Source organism: Mercenaria mercenaria, chromosome 11 (genome assembly GCF_021730395.1).
Source record: "Mercenaria mercenaria strain notata chromosome 11, MADL_Memer_1, whole genome shotgun sequence".
Classification (NCBI taxonomy): Eukaryota; Metazoa; Mollusca; class Bivalvia; order Venerida; family Veneridae; genus Mercenaria; species Mercenaria mercenaria.
Window position 1 is genome coordinate 61,927,462 of NC_069371.1, and position 20,488 is coordinate 61,947,949.

Below are 20,488 nucleotides of genomic sequence, written 5' to 3' on the forward strand. Positions count from 1 at the left end.
ATATAGAAACTGAATTTATGATTTTTTTTTTTTTTGTCAAATATTTCTTCAACACATTAAACAACAGCAACAAATGGAAGGAGATGTTAATATATAGACCCACAGGGGTGAAATATTTTACACTGAATAGGAAAGGGAAAGGCACTCAAAAGTCAAGTTGATAACTTAAATAAATTAGGTAAATTCAAACATAACAAATTTTATCTCTTAATCACTTAAACTTTCTGTGATCAAATAGCTTTGGCAAATATAATTAAATGCATTGAATTCAATTTTAATACCCTTATCATTTGATATTTTGTATAAAAAGTTACTTTCAGAATATACTAAAATGTTGTTAATGGAATATAGTTATTTACTGAGTAAAATGAGCCGTGCCATGAGAAAACCAACATAGTGGGTGTGCGACCAGCATGGATCCAGACCAGCCTGCGCATCCGCGCAGTCTGGTCAGGATCCATGCTGTTCGCTAACAGTTTCTTCAATTCCAATAGGCTTTAAAAGCGAACAGCATGGAGCCTGACCAGACTGCGCGGATGCGCAGGCTGGTCTGGATCCATGCTGGTCGCAAACCCACTATGTTGATTTTCTCATGGCACGGCTCAAATATAGATTTTTGAAACAGCTGCTAAATTTTAAGATAAAAAAAAATAATTTTAAAACAGAATGAAATTGGTATATTGAATAGCAATAAATACAGATGAAACGGAAGTGTCAAAGTAAAATATAGAAGATAAGCAAAATGCACATTTTATGAATTCAAATCATAAACATTTATCACTAACTATACAATAATCATATATATATATATTATGTGTGTTGCATGCCATATGATTTAAAGAAAGAAGAAATTATGTAACTATCCATGCTTCTAAATTCAAATTTATCTTCTGAATGTATCATAGGCGTCATGCCAAGTCGATACCTAAGTTGTGAACATATTTCCTAACATCTGCCAGCAGACCTGTGTCAATAAATGTTGCAATTTTACTTTTGAAACTTCAAAAAAGCTTGTTTTCAGAGACCATTTCATATCAATAACGTTTAATCTAGAAACCAAATTGAATTAAGTACCTGTAATCTCACCACCAAAGTGAATTAAGTACCTTAATCAATTTTAAGAAAATCTTTCCAAAACAATTTTTTTTTTTACCAGGATTTGCATGTAACCCCCTTTTTTATCATAAGTAATATGACTTTTGCCTTGTGTACCCATGTTTTTGAATTTCTGACTGGTAAAATCAGTATTTTTTCCTTACAAAGGAAATTGAACATTTCTGCACAAAACCCATGTGTAGGGAATACATACACTTTGGTCAAATTATCACAATTTTTTTTTTCAGGGAATCAACCATACAATATTCAAACTGGCTATCTTAATCCATCATGCTGGGTAACTAGGACTCGCTTCAATTTGCCCCCAGCCCCCGTCCACACACATGCACACCTCATGCATCTCCAGTAAACCAATCTTTCTTTTCATTCCATTCTAATCTGCCTTCAGTGCAGCAAATACCTCTTCATCTTAACCATTACTGTTTCCCTTTATGTTATGATGGGTTTTAAGTCAAACTTTCACAATACATGTCATATAGCCACTTTCTAGATTTTAATGTTGGAAGAAGGGTTCAGCGGCGAAATAATTCAGCAACCTTAACCATTTTACCCAAGAGGCCCCATTCCCCACTTTATAGCATCTGCCCAATTCTCCTTACATTTGTTATTATTACTTTTCACCTTGACCTGTCATTAAAGTTGTCACCTAGTGATTTTTTTAAAGTCTACCTGTAACTTACTAATTTTTTCAAAATTAATGGTGTTATAAATTTTTTCAGGGTTCAAATTTAGACAAGCATACAAGCTAAATGCTAGTGGAATTTTAAAATAGCTAGTGGGTTTGAAATGTACTAGCTAATTTCAGCTAGTCAATAATATAACAAGCAAATGTCTTCAGAGCTTTAATAAACTTTAATTGTTTAAAAGGTACACATTTTTCTTCATGAAAGGAATATTATCACTTATGTTTATGATATTTTATTGTTCAACAAAAATGGCACGAGTTATTTTAAGCTATAGAAAACATCATTTTTGTTTGTGACTGGCTACTGACAGAGATCAATCAGAAAGTTTGGCCAGTAAAATATTAATAGAGTAATTAATATTATTAACTTTAGCTGGTAGCTTTTCATTTTAGCTAGTGATCAAAAAGGGCACTAGCTAATTTCAGCTAGTACAAATTATTGTTAAATTTGACTCCTGTTTTTTTTTAAACTGTTAAAAAGTGACAACAAAAGAAACAATTCAATAAGCAGAAGCAAGGATTTAGTGTAGACACATTGCCATGGAAACAACTTAACGTTGATTGAATATCTGTAAAGTGATATATTGTTTTAAAGTGTCTGATTCAATAGACTGATTTCTTTTGTCAAGAACTGCCTCCTGTCTTTAAATTCTGCTTTGTAGAAATTAATTCCTACATTAATTCTCTATATAAATTAATCTAAAAGCTTAAGTCAATATAATTTGAAATGCAGCACCAAAATTTTACAACCTTGGATAACTCATTCCTCGTATTTCTTGCAACAACTGGTTAAACCGGCTTAGGATAGAAAATATTTAATCTTATTTCACTCTATTATGAAACTTCTTTGTACAGACTTTTAAAAGACTTTATAAGAAATTCTATTTATGTGATGAAAAAAAATTTGCTTTTTCCCGAAGTTTGTACAGATGTCTCCATGGTAATGTTGTATTATGAGGACTGAACAGAAATTTGTCGTAACTCATATTCCATAAAGAAGGAGTTACGACAGTTTTCCAGTCAGCCCTCGAAATTTATTTGGTGGATTAATATTGTTAGTAGTCTCACCATGCTCAATAAGGGTTTGGGCTCGAGTAAACCGTCCATGCAAGGCAGTCATGTGTAACGGCGTTCTCCCGTCATCACACTAAAAACAGAAACATTGCAACATCAGGCAAGAACTTTTTCCTGTAAACTGCTTATTCTCTAAGAATGTGTGCTGAGAATCCTTTCTGCTACACAACCATTAAAGCCTTTTGTCTCCTCATACCTGGATCTGCACTATCTAAAATGTTGTTTTCTTCCCTTTGTTCAGTAATTTTACCCAAGCAGGAACCAGTCAGGAACCAGGAATCTCAAAACCAGACATTTACCTACCCTTTTAAACATCTGCAGAACCTGTATTGATCGTTATAATCCTAATACTGGTTGACCGATGATGATGATGGTTAAAACAATGATGGCGAAGATGATGATACTACCGATAATGATAAAAGACAAGAATGTGATGATGATATTGAAACTATTGGTGAGAAATGTTGAGTAACACTAAAGTGCTGGAGACATAGACAGACATACTATCTCTTCCCCTGTCCCTGCCCAACCCTGAACACTTTTGAACAAGGTGTCTATCTTACGTTCCTATCACTGTACATTATACACCAAGACATTCAAGGACGGTGACCAGCGAAAACTAGAGCTACAGAGAAACCGTATGATACAAACTAAGGACATTACACTGAGAACAGCTCAAACATTTGATGGACGAATAACAGAACAAAAAGTATTGGGACTTGAGAGGTTAGTTTATGCAGTGCCAAGAACAGTTTTTACACTAACATTTATATGCAGAACATGACACCTTTGTGTAGTTGTGAGAAGCTAATGTGTAATTTGACAATTACATAAAACGCATACGCATAGAGAAGATGCAACATAACACAACCTAACTGAGAAATCTTTCCAAAGTGTTACGCAGAACATGACACCTTCGTGTAGTTGCGAGAAACAAATTTGTAAGTTTATACTAACATGAAAGGCATAATTGTAGATAGAGAGAAAATAAGACAAGACACAACCTAACTGAGATATCCTTTCAAACTATTTTATTTACTTGGTGTTAACCACGTTTCAAAGGCTGAACAGAAAATGCTGTAACTCAATGAATTTAGAGAATAATTTACAAAGGTTTTCTGTTCTACCATTGATTTATTAATTAACAGCCCTACTTTAATGGTATCATATTTCTATATGACCACAGAAATTATTATCAAACAATGGTTCCCACATCCCAATTTTTACACTGAATTAAAAAACTATCTAAAAGTGCACACAAAAAAAAAAAAAAACGGTTGAAAACTATTTAATCGCAATAATGACCAATGCTGGATCCGGACCTGGCAATCAAATACTTTCTCAAAGCGATTAAATGGTAAATTTCTACTGCTGAAGTTATGCTAAAGCGAAACAATAAAAAGTTTATCAAACTGTACGAAGCCAGCTAAACAACTATGAAGGAACATGAAAAATGGCACAAAAAAACATAAAAATGATGAAAAACGTCTACCTTACTGACTACAAATGCAATTTTAGTTGTTAATGTTTTATCTAGAAATCATGTATGAAACTGAAATAAAATTCATGCTAAGTTATTTTGGTGACAAAAGTTAATGGCATGCCAAAATATTTGAAATGATAGAGAGTTAAAATGCACTGATGAGAAGAAACAAGAATACTGGTTGTACACGCGTGAATGAAACAGGCTGTAATTCTCGTTTTTAGAATCTTCCTTTTTTTTTGGATTTAACGTCGCACCAACACATGATAGGTCATATGGTGACTTTCCAGCTTTAATGGTGGAGGAAGACCCCAGGTGCCCCTCCGTGCATTATTTCATCACGAGCGGGCACCTGGATAGAACCACCGACCTTCCTTAAGTCGGCTGGATGGCTTCCTCACATGAAGAATTCAATGCCCCGAGTGAGGCTCCAACCCACATCGATGAGGGGCAATCTTCTTTTTTGTGTTTATTTCATCATCATCAGTACAAAAATAGAACAGCCAACACAGAGGACTGTGTGTCTGAGAGCTTAACGGGAAATTTGAACACTATAAATAATAATAATAGCAATAATGACTTTATTTCCTGACAGTGATATATTTAGCGTACATAATATTTCAGTTTATTTCCGATATGGCCTGTTCGAATCAGTTCTACTAAAACAATTTATAATTTATCTGATTCAAGAACAAAGTATATGTTCAGGATTTTGGAATGGACAAACCTGGTGCTAAAAATCCAATTTCTTGTTCTTTCTCATGATAAAATAAAACAAATAAAATAACATTAACTGTTATTATTTAGTTTAAAGCTGTTACTAGAAATAGCTGTTACTATAGATAGAACAAATATTTCGTATTGCTCAAGGGGCTCGTACCACCGTCCTGTATGAGAGTTTGAGATCTGGTTGCCCAACCGTGTCGTGCTGCCATATGGACCGGGGTCAAACCTTCTCTAGTCTAAAATTCACATAATTTTATATAACAATCAACATTCATAGCATCCTAATCAACCTTGCTTTTCAAAAATAGACTCTTCCATCTGATTGTAAACAGCCATGCTGAATTTTAGGGATGTCAATTTTATGTAATCCTATTTAACCTGAAACGTATCACAATTGAATGGTCGAAAAGTACACCAAACTTCAACAGAACAAGCTCATCTTGTCATTGTGAGGAAATAAAAGCTTTCAAATTGGCAGAAAGCCTTAAAATTTTTTGGACAGATTCTAAATCCCAAAGATCTAGCTAAAATGTTAATAAACCAAGGTACAAGCTTTTTGATTGGTTGACTCATAATCAATTCTAACCAATCCTAGAGTTTAATAATAAACATAATATTCTGAAAGATGCCATGACTAAGATACATGTAGTAAGTTCACTGAAAATACAGAAAGTCTATTTAAAGCAGTTGTATCATTATATAACAGAAGAGGCAGTCAGTTTAAACAGAATCTTGTTTGTAAAAGATTTACAGCAAACCTTTCCTAAATTTATAGCAATAAAGTCTATATTTCTAACTTTAGAAATGGGTTGTTCAATACATTTTCTTGTCCTATTTAAAAACAGTCAAACCTGTATTAAATAGCCAGCCAAGGGACTGGCTTAATCTGGCTATATAAGGCAGGTGGCTGCTTACAGCAAGACAAAATTTGAACAAGAGCTCGTCGAACCGAAATGCCCCCCTTGATGCATTCAGTATAAAACACTGTGTTCCAAATTTGACAGCTGTGGCTTGAGAAATGTGAAAGAAGGTCACTAGGTCAATCTTGAGATCAAAGTTCATTTTGGTACACAAAACTATGCACGTGGTTCAAATTTGAAGGCTGTAGCTTGAGAAATGTGGAAGTAGGTCACTAGGTCGAAATCAAGGTCAAATTGTATTTCGGAACACAAAACTATGTATGTGGTCCAAATTTGAAGCCTGTACCTTCAAAAATGTGAAACTAGGTCACTAGGTCAATCTCAAGATCAAAGTTCATTTCAGTACACAAAAATATGCAAGTGGTTCAAATTTGAAGGCTGTAGCTTCAAAAATGTGAAAGTAGGTCACTAGGTCAATAACAAGGTCAAAGTTTGTTTCGGGTCACAAACCTATGCAAATGGTCCAAATTTAAAGTCTGTAGCTACAGAAATGTGAAAGTAGGTCACTAGGTCAAGATCAAGGTCAACTCATGTCAAGGTTCTTCTTGTCACTGAAAATTGACAATGTAGGTCCACTATTGATGCATTAGGTTATGGACAGAAGTTTTAAAGTTTTTCCTATAAGTCTATATAACCATGTGACCCCCAGGTGGGTCCATATTTGACCCTAGAGGATAATATTGAAAAACTTGTAGAGATCACTAGATGTGCTACTACAATTATCAAAGCCAGTTTGTGTTGGCAAGAAGATTCAATTTTCCCTATATAAGTCATGTTACCATGTGACTCCCTGGGCGGGCCATATTTGACCCTAGGGGAATAATTTGAACAATCTTTGTAGAGGACCACTAGATGATGTCATATACAAAACACCAAAGCCCTAGGCCCTGTGGTTTTGGACAAGAGGTTTTTCAAAGTTTTTTTCCTAATTAAGTCTATATAAACCATGTGACCCCCAGGGTGAGGTCATATTTGACCCCAGGGAAATAATCTGAAAAATCTTGGTGGAGGATCACTAGATTTTGCTACATACCAAATATCAAAGCCCTAGGCCCTGTGGTTTTGGACAAGAAGATCAGAAACCATTTAACTGTTCCTAGCCAATGTGACCTTGACCTTTGACCTAATGACCTCAAAATCAATAGGGGTCATCTGCTGGTCATGACAAACCTCACTATCAATTTTCCTGACACTATGCCCAAGCGTTCTTGAGTTATTGCCCGGAAACCATTTTACTGTTCTGGTCACTGTGACCTTGACCTTTGATATACTGACTTCAAAATCAATAGGGATCATCTGCTGGTCATGACCAACCTCCCTATGAACTTTCATGACCCTAGACCCAAGCGTTCTTGAGTTATCATCCGGAAACCGTTTAACTGTTCAGGGTCACTGTGACCTTGACCTTTGATATACTGACCTCAAAATCAATAGGAGTCATCTGCTGGTCATGACCAACCTCCCTATCAATTTTCATGATCCTAAGCCCAAGTGGTGTTGAATTATCATCTGGAAACTGTTTTACTATTCAGGGTCACTGTGACCTTGACCTTTGACATACAGATCTCAAAATTAATAGGGGTATCTGCTGAAGATGACCAACCTTCCTATCAACTTTCATGATCCTAGGCCCAAGTGTTCTTGAGTCATCATCTGGAAACGGATTGGTCTACATTCCGACCAACCGACCAACCTACCGCAGACCGACCGACACCTGCAAAACAATATACCCCTCCCTTCTTCGAAGGAGGGCATAATAAAAAGACAACTAGGGTAGTTAGCCGACAGTATGCTTAAGGCAAGAGGCTGTTTAATACAGGTGACTGCTAAGACAGGTTCAATCGTAAATTCAAGCTCTTCCATAACACTGATTTTTTCCATTACAATTCATTTTAAATGTTGCTGCATAAATCTTTTACAATCAGAAGATATTGAAACTATTTGAGTACAAAGAACTGATTGTATAATATGAATGGCATGCAAAATTTCTATTTTTGGTCACTGGAATAATGCAAGATTCTGCAAAATGTAAGAGAGGTAACTCTTGGCTGGAATAACATACTTCCTGGATTGCAGCCCTTTGCATCTGCAACTTTAGGCATATTTTCCTGCTAATAAAAAATATGATATTCTGGGACAAATATAGCTTGTAACTTATACTAATAATTAAAGAAAACAGAGATGAACCTGGAATGAAAGGTAATTAATACCCTAAGATGCGTCTTTGATACAGGGATATTAAAATGTTGTAATTATGACTACTGACTCCGGCCTTAAAACTAGTGACCTGGGTTGTATTCTCTGCATGTCATCTCGATGTGGTTAGTAACTGATGCAAGTTTTATGAAAATCCTTCCAGCAGTTAAGAAGATATGAATTGGACACAAATTATGAAAAGACAGACATGTGAGACTCCAATATAGCCCCAATCTACTTTGCACATATAGCAATTCATCAGAATGTCAAATATAAGACTATCATGTGTATACAGGATAATCCCCCTTTGCTACTAGTTCAGAAGAATGCCAATTTGATATTTTAAGAGTAGGATATAAATAAGGGCTAAATTCTTTCTATTCTACATAAATTTTCTGTTCCAGTCCTACTTGTAAGTACTTTTTACGTCTATTTTTCAGACCAAACAAAAGCTTTTACAAGTAAATACTCTGAGGTCCACATCAATCAGCAACAATGAAATCATTTAATTTTGTGGACATTTACTTTTGTCGTTTTGGCAAAAAAAACAACAATTTCATGGGGATATACATTTGTGGATTTTGACATCTGAACATAAAATGAATGGGAATTTTACTGCTTCCTTGGGGTTAAATTTCACAGATTGTTTCAACTACGGTAAGAAAGCCACAAAAAATTAGCCCCCACCCCTCCCCACCCCAACTGTATCCTTTCAAACATAACAACAAGTGTTTTATTGCTAATTAACAAAGGTAAGAATTTTGCCAGTACACAGTAAAATAACATGTGACAATATGTACTTAAATATTGAATGACCAATGATGAATGATACATTTAAAGGTTGTTTATGTTTCCTTTCCTTTGGTTAAGAGTCATACAGACTCAACTCAGGTCACATGACAACTTTTACATCTTCCGCTGGTTGAAGTGCCTCTAACAGCATTGTTTCATGTAGGCAGCATTTGGGCAGAACAAATGACTTTCCGTAAGCAGGTAGATGGCTACTTCATATACAGTGTATAAAATTTTACATATTAAATGACATTTCAAACATGTAGCCTATGAAATGAAATGATATGAACAAAACTGAATTCTTATCAATGACAAGTATAAATACTAACCTGTAGTTTGGTAGAGGCACCTTCTGACACTAGTATCTCTAGACATATACCACCATGGGTAGAAGCTGCGGCATAATGTAACGGAGTCTGAAATCATAATGTAACTGTGTCAATCATAGTGTATTAGATTGTCTGAAATTATTATTAAATGGGGTGTCTGAAAACATAATGTAACTGTGTCTGAAATCATAACGTAAACATTTCATGATGTCACACTGTCACAAAATCTGAAGGCAAGTAACAGTGTCTGAAATCATATTGTTACAGTGTCTGAAATCTAAATATTTCAGTGTCTGAAATGAAAATGTGACAGTGTCTGAAATCCTAATGTATTGGGAGTTTCTGAAATTCTAAAGTATTGTAGTGTCACAATGTAACGGTGTTTAAAAACATACACTTTAACAACCTAATAAATAAACCTCACCACAGACACTCTTCTACTTAAAAATAAATGAATTCCAGCATTTTGCTCATTCAAATTCTTTGTATCTCTGTAATGAAAATCAACTTACCAGACCCATATTATTTACAGCGTCAATCTGGGCTCCATAACCCAATAACTCCTGTACCACAACATCTTGGCCATTATGACACGCTACATGTAGGGCTGTATTACCATAGCAGTTAACAGCGTCTACCTCGACCCCTAACTCTAACAGGAGCTTGGCTACGCTTACTTGACCACTCGACGCAGATGCATGAAGTGGGGTATACATCTATAGTAGAACAGAGGTTTATTTTAGAGTAATTTATCTAAACATTGCATAAACATTATATTCAATATAAATGAACTTTTGTATATGAGTCATGACTATCAGCTAAAAGTATACTTAAATCTAAATGCATAGTTGACCTACATATCTATGCAAAATGAAATGATCAAATGCCTAGAAGTATTTTCAAGTGGAAAATTAATCTAATGAACACATTAATTAGATTGGTGTCTACAGAAGACTGGTGCATTGTTTACTTATAGAATTCATTTCAACAGTAACTTGCTGAATACTAATTTAGAAAATCTTCCGGTGTCCTAACTTCAGAAACATTTCCTTGTATTAAGAACAGTACTTAAATGTTTTAAAATTTTGTTATTTAGCCAAATCAAAATCATTAAATGCTGGTTCTTTTGACTGATGGGTAAAAAAATAAATTCTGAAATGTTTTTGAGCACTGACTAAGAACATTAGCTTACTATGAAACAGTAGTTCTATCAGAGACATAATAAGGACAACAAAATGTCATTTTTTTCATGTGCAATGTTTTCCGATATCTAAATGTCATCTTAAAGCCGAATATTCGTAGCTTAATTGTCTTAATTACTAAGGGCTGAATTGAAAACTGTCATAACTCACCTAATTTAAAGAACAAGTTACGCTATTTTTCCATTCAACCCTTGTTTATATGTGCAATGTGCAAAGGTGACTTTGCAACTTATTTTTTCAAACAAAACTGTTTATCAAATACTCCACTTCTTCACGCATACCTGTTTATCTTGGCAGTTCAATTCTGCGCCATGGTCAACAAGCGTTCGTACAATCTCTACATGTCCCATGTAGGCTGCCCAGTGAATGGCTCGTCGATCCTTCTTATCAAAAGCATTTATGGTAGCTCCTTGGTCCAATAATAATTTTATCATCTAAACGAGGAATTAGAATTACATTTATTTAATTCACCCTTTTCAATCAAAACCAAAGAAGTTTTAATTTAAATCTTGTATATATTATATATTATATAAAGAAGTTGAAACAATGATATGAAATCAGCATGTCTAAAATCAATGAGTTTACAGTCAGACCTGTGCATAAAGACCAACCCCTGAATAAAGGGCACTGATATAAAACTTGCATATACAAGCCAGCGCTTTCTCTTCCAATTTTACATTCACAGTAAATTCACCTGTGTGGTTTGTGAAATTATATATTACCTCCCTTTGATTGGAGGCTTGCAGCTTTAAGCTCACATAGTGACCAGAAAGTTTTGCTACTGTCACAGGATGAGAAAAATTTGCAGCCAGACTGGGACTTGGACCCAGGGCCTAAGAATTACGTTCTGATGCTCTACCGACTGAGCTACCCGGCCGCCTACACATTTTCTCCCGATTTTAATATTCAAGTTCTATACCATGACATATTTCCCCATCATTATAAAATTTGTCCTCGAAGTTCATCGGGTACTTTATAAATTAGCAATTACAGGGGATGGAGACTAAGCAGTGTAAATGCTGTCACAGTCCCATGCTGGGTGCCAAATGCCACAGGATGAGAAAAATGTGCAGCAGACCGGGACTCGAACGCAGGGCCTCAAAATTCTGTTCCGATGCTCTACCAACTGTGCTACCCGGCCACCTACATTTTTTCTCCCCCGTTTTAATATTCAAGTTCTATACTGTGACATTATATTGCTTTTTAAGTTTAAAATCAAATTTACCTCTTTATGACCATTGAAAGCAGCATGGTGAAGACTTGTACGTCCACCCCTATCCGATACATTTACATTGGTCAGGTGTGGAATCAATGCCTCAGCACATCGCACTGCATTATTAGCTGCAGCCACGTGCAGTGGTGTCTGCCAATTCTTGTCACGTGCATTCACATCAGCCTGGTGTTTCAGAAGGGTTTTCACAGTCTCCTGAAAGAGTGAGCAAGATTTCAAATATCTTTTGCACACAATATTATAATTATGTAAACAGAAATATATCATGGAATATTGGTGCTCAAAACATGAGAGTATTCATAATAGTGACATGGAAATATGGACATAAGAATATTCTTGATAGGAACATTGGAATAGTGCAATTAAAACATTGACAAATATTCCTGCAATAAACATGGGACCCCCGGGGCATGGCCTCTTTTCACCCCAGGGGCATTCCTGCCAGGAACACCAAATATTTCACCCAGAAATAATGGAATATCCCTGCTTGGAACACCAGATATTTCACCCAGAAAACACCAGATATTTCACACAGAAATAATGGAATATTCCTGCCAGGAACACCAGAAATTTCACCCAGAAATAATGGAATATTCCTGTTAGGAACACCAGATATTTCTGCCAGAAACATCAAAATATTCCCAACTATTCAGCCTAGAAACAATAGAATACTACTGCTAAGAACACCAGAAGACTCCTGTTAGGAACACAGGCTGCCAGGAACACTAAAGATTCATCCAAGGAACACCAAATATTACTATGGACACTTGAACATTCCAGCTCATGAACACCAGACATTCCTACTAGGAACATCAAAATATTTCTGCTAGGAACACTTGAATATGTGACTATGTCTTCAAGGAAATTCATGCTAGGAACACTGAAATATTCACGTCTGGAACATGATAATACTACTACTAACTCAGTACATACTCCTTATTGGGATGTTACATGTATATATGCAGCTTTGTTGTAACAATCAACAAAAACATTTTCGAACCTACAATCTTTTTTCACTGAAAACGTTTCATCAAAGACATTGCACATATTTTAGCCTCTCAGTCTACTTCAGTTCAAGTAGGAAAATACTTAACAATATAATGAAAGCATATATAATATGGATATAAATCAAACAACATTTTTTTTATGTTTTCTATACACCATAACATGAGCAACTGAAAACTGCTTCATTTATCTGGCTGGGAAAATGGACAAGCAATGTATGGGCATAGCACAAAGTCATGTGTCGGTAGAAGACAAACAGACATTTTATGCAGTAAAACATTTGTCATAATTATAAATCAAAGTTTCTGATGTAAGCAGACAGTAGCTTATCTATTATGCAATAGTAATTAACCAACAAAAGTTTTTTTCCCCCCATAAATCAAGGGCAAATAACTCTAGATAACCTATTCTGATGATCTTGCCCAAAACTCAACTTGATGGAGATCTAAAAGAAATATGGCACTTTCTGATAAAACAACGACATACATGTATAACTCTGGACTCTTTTCCTCTTATGTTACTTAATGACATAACAGATTACATCAAAAATATTGACATCTTGAAAAAGGGGATAACTTTGTGAAAAAGAAAACAGAGTAATTGGACCTGTTCATTTCATGATAAGATAATCACTGTAAAGAAGTGTGTAAAGTTTCAATCCGCTCCCATTTGTGGATACTGAGATACCAGCTTAACTGAAGACGAAAAAGGGGCAAAATATAGGCATGAAACTTTTTCAATGCATGTCAGATCATTATGGTGTACAAGTGTTTGATTTTTAAATTTAATTCACAGACAGCTTACATACAAAACTAAACCAATTCAGGACATGGACACAGATGCTGGCAAATGGCCAAGTTCTATAACTCTACCTATTCTTCGAATAGTCGAGCTAAACATGGCATAAATCTGGAACAGTACCCTTTGAACACCAGTACCTTCTAGTGACAGGTGGTACAATTTCTAACAAATGTACTCTGAAATTGTTAATACTTATGAGGGAAATTTTTTTCTGGGATTTCATGGCCGAGTCCTTTCCATTCATTTTAGAATGTTCAAATGTCAAAATGTACAAAATATATATTCCAACAAAACCAAAAAATTTCCTGCCCGCAAAATTATATCATTTCACAATATCTCAATTTTAAATGTCATGCTAACTGGCTGGCAGCTTTACAGAAGAACTACTGTTTAATCAGCAACTGTCATTTAAGTGGATATTGTACTAATGAAAGTGTTAAAAACTTTATTAAGTTAAAAAACATCCAGAGGGGGCAATCCTCTTACACACTATTCTAAGTAACTGAACTGATTATTTAATCCACATCGAGGCAGACAGATATGTCTTAGTTGTCTTAAATGTCTCATTTTACTAAATAAGTGGGAAAATATTTTCTTGATGTATTAGGTATGTCCTAATTTACTTACCCACATTATAGATTGATAATACATTGAGAGTTTTATCAAATCAACTGTTCTAAAAGAGTAAATTGCTTCTGTTCTTATCTCAGGGCTCATACTGGCTTCCAAAAAAATAAATACCATCCTTTGAACTGAGAACAAAAGATACTGTAAAATTGTAAGTATCTGTGAGTGACTAATTTTTGTGGATTTTGCAACAATCCATGAAATTAAATACTAACAAACAAGTAAAATTGCCTTTCATTATACGAACATTTAAAGGTCAAAATCAATGTTTATCCCCGCAAAATAGTTGTTTGGGCCAAAACCCACAGTAGCCATAAAAGAAGTGGTCCCTTCTGTGTGATTTTTATTACAATAAAAAAATACAACTTTTAATTCATATATTTTCTTGATGTAACAGTCTACCTATGAATTGCAATACAAGAAAGCATCATTATTCAACATACAGAGGTTTCAAGGGTTTTGAGTGATTCAAACTTAGTATGCAGAGAAAAGCTGAAATATGAAGTGAAATATAGTCTCTTTCAAATGTTATATACCTTCTAAACAAGGGTGCAGATGGTAATACATCATTCGAAAGAGGCTCCTGTTTCACTACATATTTTTCATTTTGGATTGATAGAGGTTGAAAACAGGTTTTTTTTCTCTCTGGTCAAATTTTTCTCATCCCAGGTCAGATACTCGAGCCTGTGGTTTTGCACACATGAAATGTTCAAGTAAGACTGGGAATGCTCAAGTAAGACTGGGAATGCTCGAGCAAGTTATGTTCCACTGTAAACAGCACCAATTATGAAGTTAAGTGATTCTAGGTCTGCTAAAACCCATCCATATTTGGTAAATATAAAAGATCAACACCCATACCTCACTTTTTGAACAGCAAGCTCTGTGTAATGGAGTTAACCATTTGTTGTCCTTTGTATTCACACGTGCTCCATTCAGAATAAGGAGGTCTGCGATTTCAGCTTCTCCGCAGTATGCAGCAGAATGCAATGGGCTTCTCTTCTCACAATCCTAAAACAGATTGCAAATGCTGATAGTAGGTTTAAGGTAATATTTCCCAACTATGGTTTGTTTGTTTTGGGTTTAAAGCTGTTTTTCAACAGTGTATCAGATATGTAACAGCAGGCAGTAAACCTAACCAGTGTTCCTGGATTCTGTACCAGTACAAAACTGTTCTCTGCAAGTAACCGTCAACTTCCCCCACATGACTCTGAGGTGGAGGATACATCTATGAGTATTTCATCCATCAATTGAGCCTTGAATTCATTACAGGTAAAGCCAAACCTGTGCCGAAGACCACAGGTAAACAGAGATTAAATGTTAATTCTATTTTTAGCTGTAACAACCTCTGAAAGTGATCAAGCACTACCACCTGAATAAATCTGATAGTGGGCCATGCCAGGATGCTACAGACCAAGTTTTGTAATTGAACTAATTCTGAGAGATGTATTAATGCTGATGAATAATGTACATTTTGGGTTAAGTGCTGTTTTTCAACAGTATTTCAGTTATGTAATGGCGGGCAGTTAGCTTATTAAAACTAGCATTTCTAGATTTTCTACCAGTACCTACATTGTATCTATTTTCCGCAACTGATAATTTCCCCACATGAATCAATAAAGGCGGACTAAATGACTTAGATCTGTACTCTCCTTACTGAGCTAAGTCTGTGGGCATCCTGTGAGTCAAATTCAGAACATTATGATTTGTTGTTGATCTGCAATCTCCCTATCCTATTTAGCAGATGGGCAAATTGCCAAGATTTATTTCTAATGAATACCTGATAGTTAACATCTTCTTTCTTGTACAACAAAGCCCTCACTTCATCAGGGTCACCGTGGAAACAAGCCTGAACCAGAGGAGGCTGCAATATAAGAAACAATATAAATTATGTTTATGTGGCAAAACAGTGAAAATACTAGTACAGGCCCCTGTGACACAGCCATTCAGACAAGTGTGCTTGCCTATCACATTTTTTTTCTAAGTTGAACAAGGGCCATTACTCTCATTATAGACCAGCATGATTTACGCAACTAAATTATCATATTGCAATGGTAACTTGCATGAAATACTTCAGTCAAATTTTCTAAGTCAAAGAAGTGTCACAACTTGAATTACATGTACTTTCAATCTGTTCAATCTGATATGAGCCACACCATGAGAAAACCAACATAGTGTGTTTGCGACCAGCATGGATCCAGACCAGCCTGCGCATCCGTGCAGTCTGGTCAGGATTCATGCTGTTCGCTTTCAAAGCCTAATGCAACTAGAGAAACCATTAATGAACAGCATAGATCCCGACCAGATTGCGCGGATGCGCAGGCTAATGTTTTGATTCATGTTGGTCGCAAACGCACTATGTTGGTTTTCTCATGGTGCAGCTCATATATACAGCTGTTACTGAGATACAGCTTGAAAGCTGCATGAAAAATTTCAACTAAATTTTCTAAGTAAGCAAGAGGGCCATGATGGCCCAAGATATATCGCTCATTAGAGTTTCTTGGATTGCTTGAATAATTTTGGCAGAGGGTCATGCAGGGAAAATGCATGCAAAATTATTTTTAAACTGAGTCAGCACTTTCTGTCAAGAAGATTTTTACACTTTTCACCATATGCATTTAAAAAATGATATACATATATATGAAAAAGTCACTACCCACTCTGCTGGCCATGATTTTGATAAACTGGAATAAATTGAACAAACTTGGTAAAAGGTAACAAAGGTCTTAGTAACAGTTCTGTGATACATGTATACTTCATAGAGAAAAACATACTGACCATGTTTTATAAAGATCAGGTACATCATTAACCAATGCTTTGACCTAGTTTTTTACCTATGTTACCAAGAACAAAAAAATCGTAGATTTTAAAGAGACAAACATTTCACTCAAGACTCATGAAGATTGGTAGAAAATGAGGTATTCTGAATGTTACTGAGATCTTTCTGTGATCTGACCTAGTGACATTGTTATTTGACTTACATAATCCAGGTTCAAACTTGACCAAGATTTCAAAGACAAGGACACTCTAATTTTTATGAGTCAAGTTGAAAATATGGCCTCTAGAGTGTTTCCAAGCTTTTTCTTTTTTGTTTGTTTGTTTTGGGTTTAACGCCGTTTTTCAACAGTATTTCAGTCAGGTAACGGCGGGCAGTTAACCTAACCAGTGTTCCTGGATTCTGTACCAGTACAAACCTGTTCTCCGCAAGTAACTGCCAACTTCCCCACATGAATCAGAGGTGGGGGACTAATGATTTCAGACACAATGTCGTTTATCAAATAGTCACGGAGAACATATGCCCCGTCCGAGGATCGAACTCACGACCCCGCGATCCGTAGATCAACGCTCTACCTACTGAGCTAAGCGGGCGGGCTCCAAGCTTTTTCTATTGTTTGGCCTAGTGTCTTAGTGTAAGACCTCTGGTAATGTATTTTTGAATCCCACATATGTTGCACCAAGTCAAACATTCTAAGAAAGACATAATGACGATTTAGTAGAAAATGTGGCTTCTAGTGTGTTAACAAGGACTTTTTTCTATGGCATACTCAATTTTGAACTTGACCTAAATTGCATACAGACATTTATTCTGACAAACTTTTATGGAGATTAAATAGAAAATGTGGCCTTTCCTATTATTAAAACTATTAAGTAACCTAGGTTCTGACCACAGATGACCCAGTACCAAAATCACTTGATTCTGAAACTCTGTTGAAAGTAACATACTGACAAATTCTTATTAAGGCTATGCCAAAAATGTGATTTTGACCTTGTTAACAGTTAAATTGTCAATGATGCAAGACAAACAGGATGCATGACACATAATACAGGATGACAGATACAGGGTGACCACAAAAGCTCACCTGCACTTTGTGCTCAGGTGAGCTAAAAATGGGCCGTAATGGGCATGGTTTTTCCAAAACGGCAGCAACTGAGAGGCCCTTGACAGGTAAAACATTGATTTCGTGCCTTAAATTATTTGATCAACTCCATAAACTTGAAACATCAGGGTTAAATTATTCTTCCTTATTCTAAATTTATACTTGAAAATATAGACTTGTCCACTAACAATTGAAATAAAAAATTCACTAGCAAAGAGTGTTGAGTCTGACAAGTCAGACATGGGAATTCCCATACCCCTGGAAGGGGCATTTAGCAGTATATGAAGGCAAATCCTGAGAAATTCCTGGCTATTGCCCTTGGCAAGAAAACCCATATTAAATTTTTCTTTTGATCTTGAGGGAGTTAATATAAAGTGTGAAGACGAGGTTAAACTTCTAGGTGTTACTTTTCAAAAGTAACTTTTGATTTCATGTTGAACTTTAATTCAAATATAGCCAATATATGTAAACAAGAGGGTCATGATGACCGTGGATCGCTCACCTGAGTAATATGAGCTACATGTTTCAAAGATCAAACTGATGATAAAATATTAAGAAAGTCAGTAGGTCACATTCATGGTCAATGAAATTCAGTTTTACGATTGGTGTGCAAAACTGTGTATGTCATCAAAATTTCAAGGCTGTATCTTAAAAAACAAGAAAGTAGGTCCGTATGTCAAGGTCACAGTCAAGTGACACCATATTACTTGGGGTCATCAGGTAATTATAATTAAACAGTCTTGGAAATAGGATCATATGATATTTTAAGTATTTTTTCCTATATAACTCATATAGTAACTAAGTGACCCCAGGGCTGGGCCTCTTTTAACCCCAGGAGCATAATTTGAATAATTCTGGTAGAGGACTACTCAGCCCTTTTTTTGTAAATTTGGAGAAGGGTACCAGGTCCCTTTTGGAGGGGAAATTTACGTCGCGAAATCATTGTTTGGAGGAATATATTTGCTGAAAAGTTGTTAAAATCAGGACTGAAAATCAAAACTATTAATTTCATTTTTTTGCATGGGGAATTTTTGGCCAAGGTGGGGAAAAAAGTATACTTTTTAGATTGGGGAATGGGGCCGAATTTCGGCCCTAAAATCAGCATAAAAAAAGGCCTGCTACTAGACAACGCATCATGCCAAATATCAAAAGCATAGGTTGTATGGTTTCAGATAAGAAGATTTTTGAAGTTTTTTCCTACACAAGTCTATATAAAACTTAGGACCCCCATGACAGGGCCTCTTTTCACCCCAGGGGTACAATTTGAACAATTTTGGTTGAGGACCATAAGACAATGCTACAAACCAAATATCAAAGGTCTAAGTGTTGTGGTTTCAGCCACTGCCATTATTAAATAGCATTTTAAGTCTTTCAAAATTGGCAGTGGCTAGAGAACCGGAATCGGTTCCCTAGACTGCGAACTTATTCGTCCGGAACCGGTTCTCTAGCCAAAGTACCGTGCATAGGCTAGGGAACCGGAATTTTATTTCTATGCATAAAACTGTCAAAATTCACTTTGTTTCTTTTGGTAAGCATCATGTGCATGTTCTTATCTTAATAAGTTAATTAATTTTACTATTTCAGCAAGCTATGCCCTTTTATTTATTTGTGTTTACTGTGTCTCCATAAGTGTACTCGCCGCATACTGTCCGCCATATTGGAATGATAAAATAAACTAGTACGAATGAATGCGAAATCGTCGGCACTGGAGCCAAAAGAAACTTGAAAGGTATAAGACAATAAAAGAAACGATTAAAACAAATTAAGTTATTTCTGTTAATTAGTATTGATTACATATCTCTGAACGTAAAATGCTGAGGTGTTACAAACCAATATCATGTTTAAAGTGATCAAAGAATCTGTATGACGTTTTAAGGGCAATTAAATTAATTTGTTCATCAATAAACATGTAATGACGCAAAGACAAACCAATATTGTTTCATATTTAAATAATTTAAACATAATACAAGTTTAACGCAAAATTTAATAACATTTAAAAACTGCAAAGTAGTTTTCACGCATTCATTCGTACTAGTTTATATCATTCCAATACGGCAGACACGGTATATATGCGGCGAGTACACTTTTGGAGACAGTAAACGAAGAAATGCAAGGGCATGGTGAAATTGATTAATATAATAATATGCATGACACTTAACAAGAAAGAAAGTGGATTTCGGCAGCATTATGCATAGAAATAAAATTCCGGTTCCCTAGCCTATGCACAGTATTTTGCTTAGAGAACCGGTTCCGGACGAACAAGTTTGCAGTCTAGGGAACCGATTCCGGTTCTCTAGCCACTGCCTTCAAAATTAGTTGGAGCTGCTGAATTACGTTTAATCAGAATTTGTATTGGCTACCGAGACCAAATAACTGGCACACACTGAGAAATAAAAAACTATATCCGTGTGATTGAACAATAATTT

At 35.6% G+C, this 20,488-nt stretch overlaps 1 protein-coding gene across 5 annotated transcripts in view; it reads right to left on the bottom strand.

Moving 5' to 3' along the window:
- Positions 1–20,488, bottom strand: part of LOC123531822 (serine/threonine-protein phosphatase 6 regulatory ankyrin repeat subunit A-like) — a 45,679-nt gene that overhangs the window by 24,753 nt on the left and 438 nt on the right. For 2 of the 5 annotated variants that reach the window (XM_053517547.1, XM_053517543.1), the window contains exons 2-9: positions 15,965–16,048; positions 15,046–15,195; positions 11,749–11,949; positions 10,805–10,957; positions 9,834–10,037; positions 9,322–9,408; positions 2,870–2,948; positions 926–964 (exon numbers count right to left, since the gene is read on the bottom strand). In XM_053517547.1, coding sequence (XP_053373522.1) covers positions 926–964; positions 2,870–2,948; positions 9,322–9,408; positions 9,834–10,037; positions 10,805–10,957; positions 11,749–11,949; positions 15,046–15,195; positions 15,965–16,048 — 997 coding nt within the window. Of the gene's footprint in view, positions 1–925; positions 965–2,869; positions 2,949–5,238; positions 5,321–8,066; positions 8,116–9,321; positions 9,409–9,833; positions 10,038–10,804; positions 10,958–11,748; positions 11,950–15,045; positions 15,196–15,964; positions 16,049–20,488 lie in introns of all 5 variants that reach the window. The other 3 variants (XM_053517545.1, XM_053517544.1, XM_053517546.1) reach the window with 3 other exon arrangements.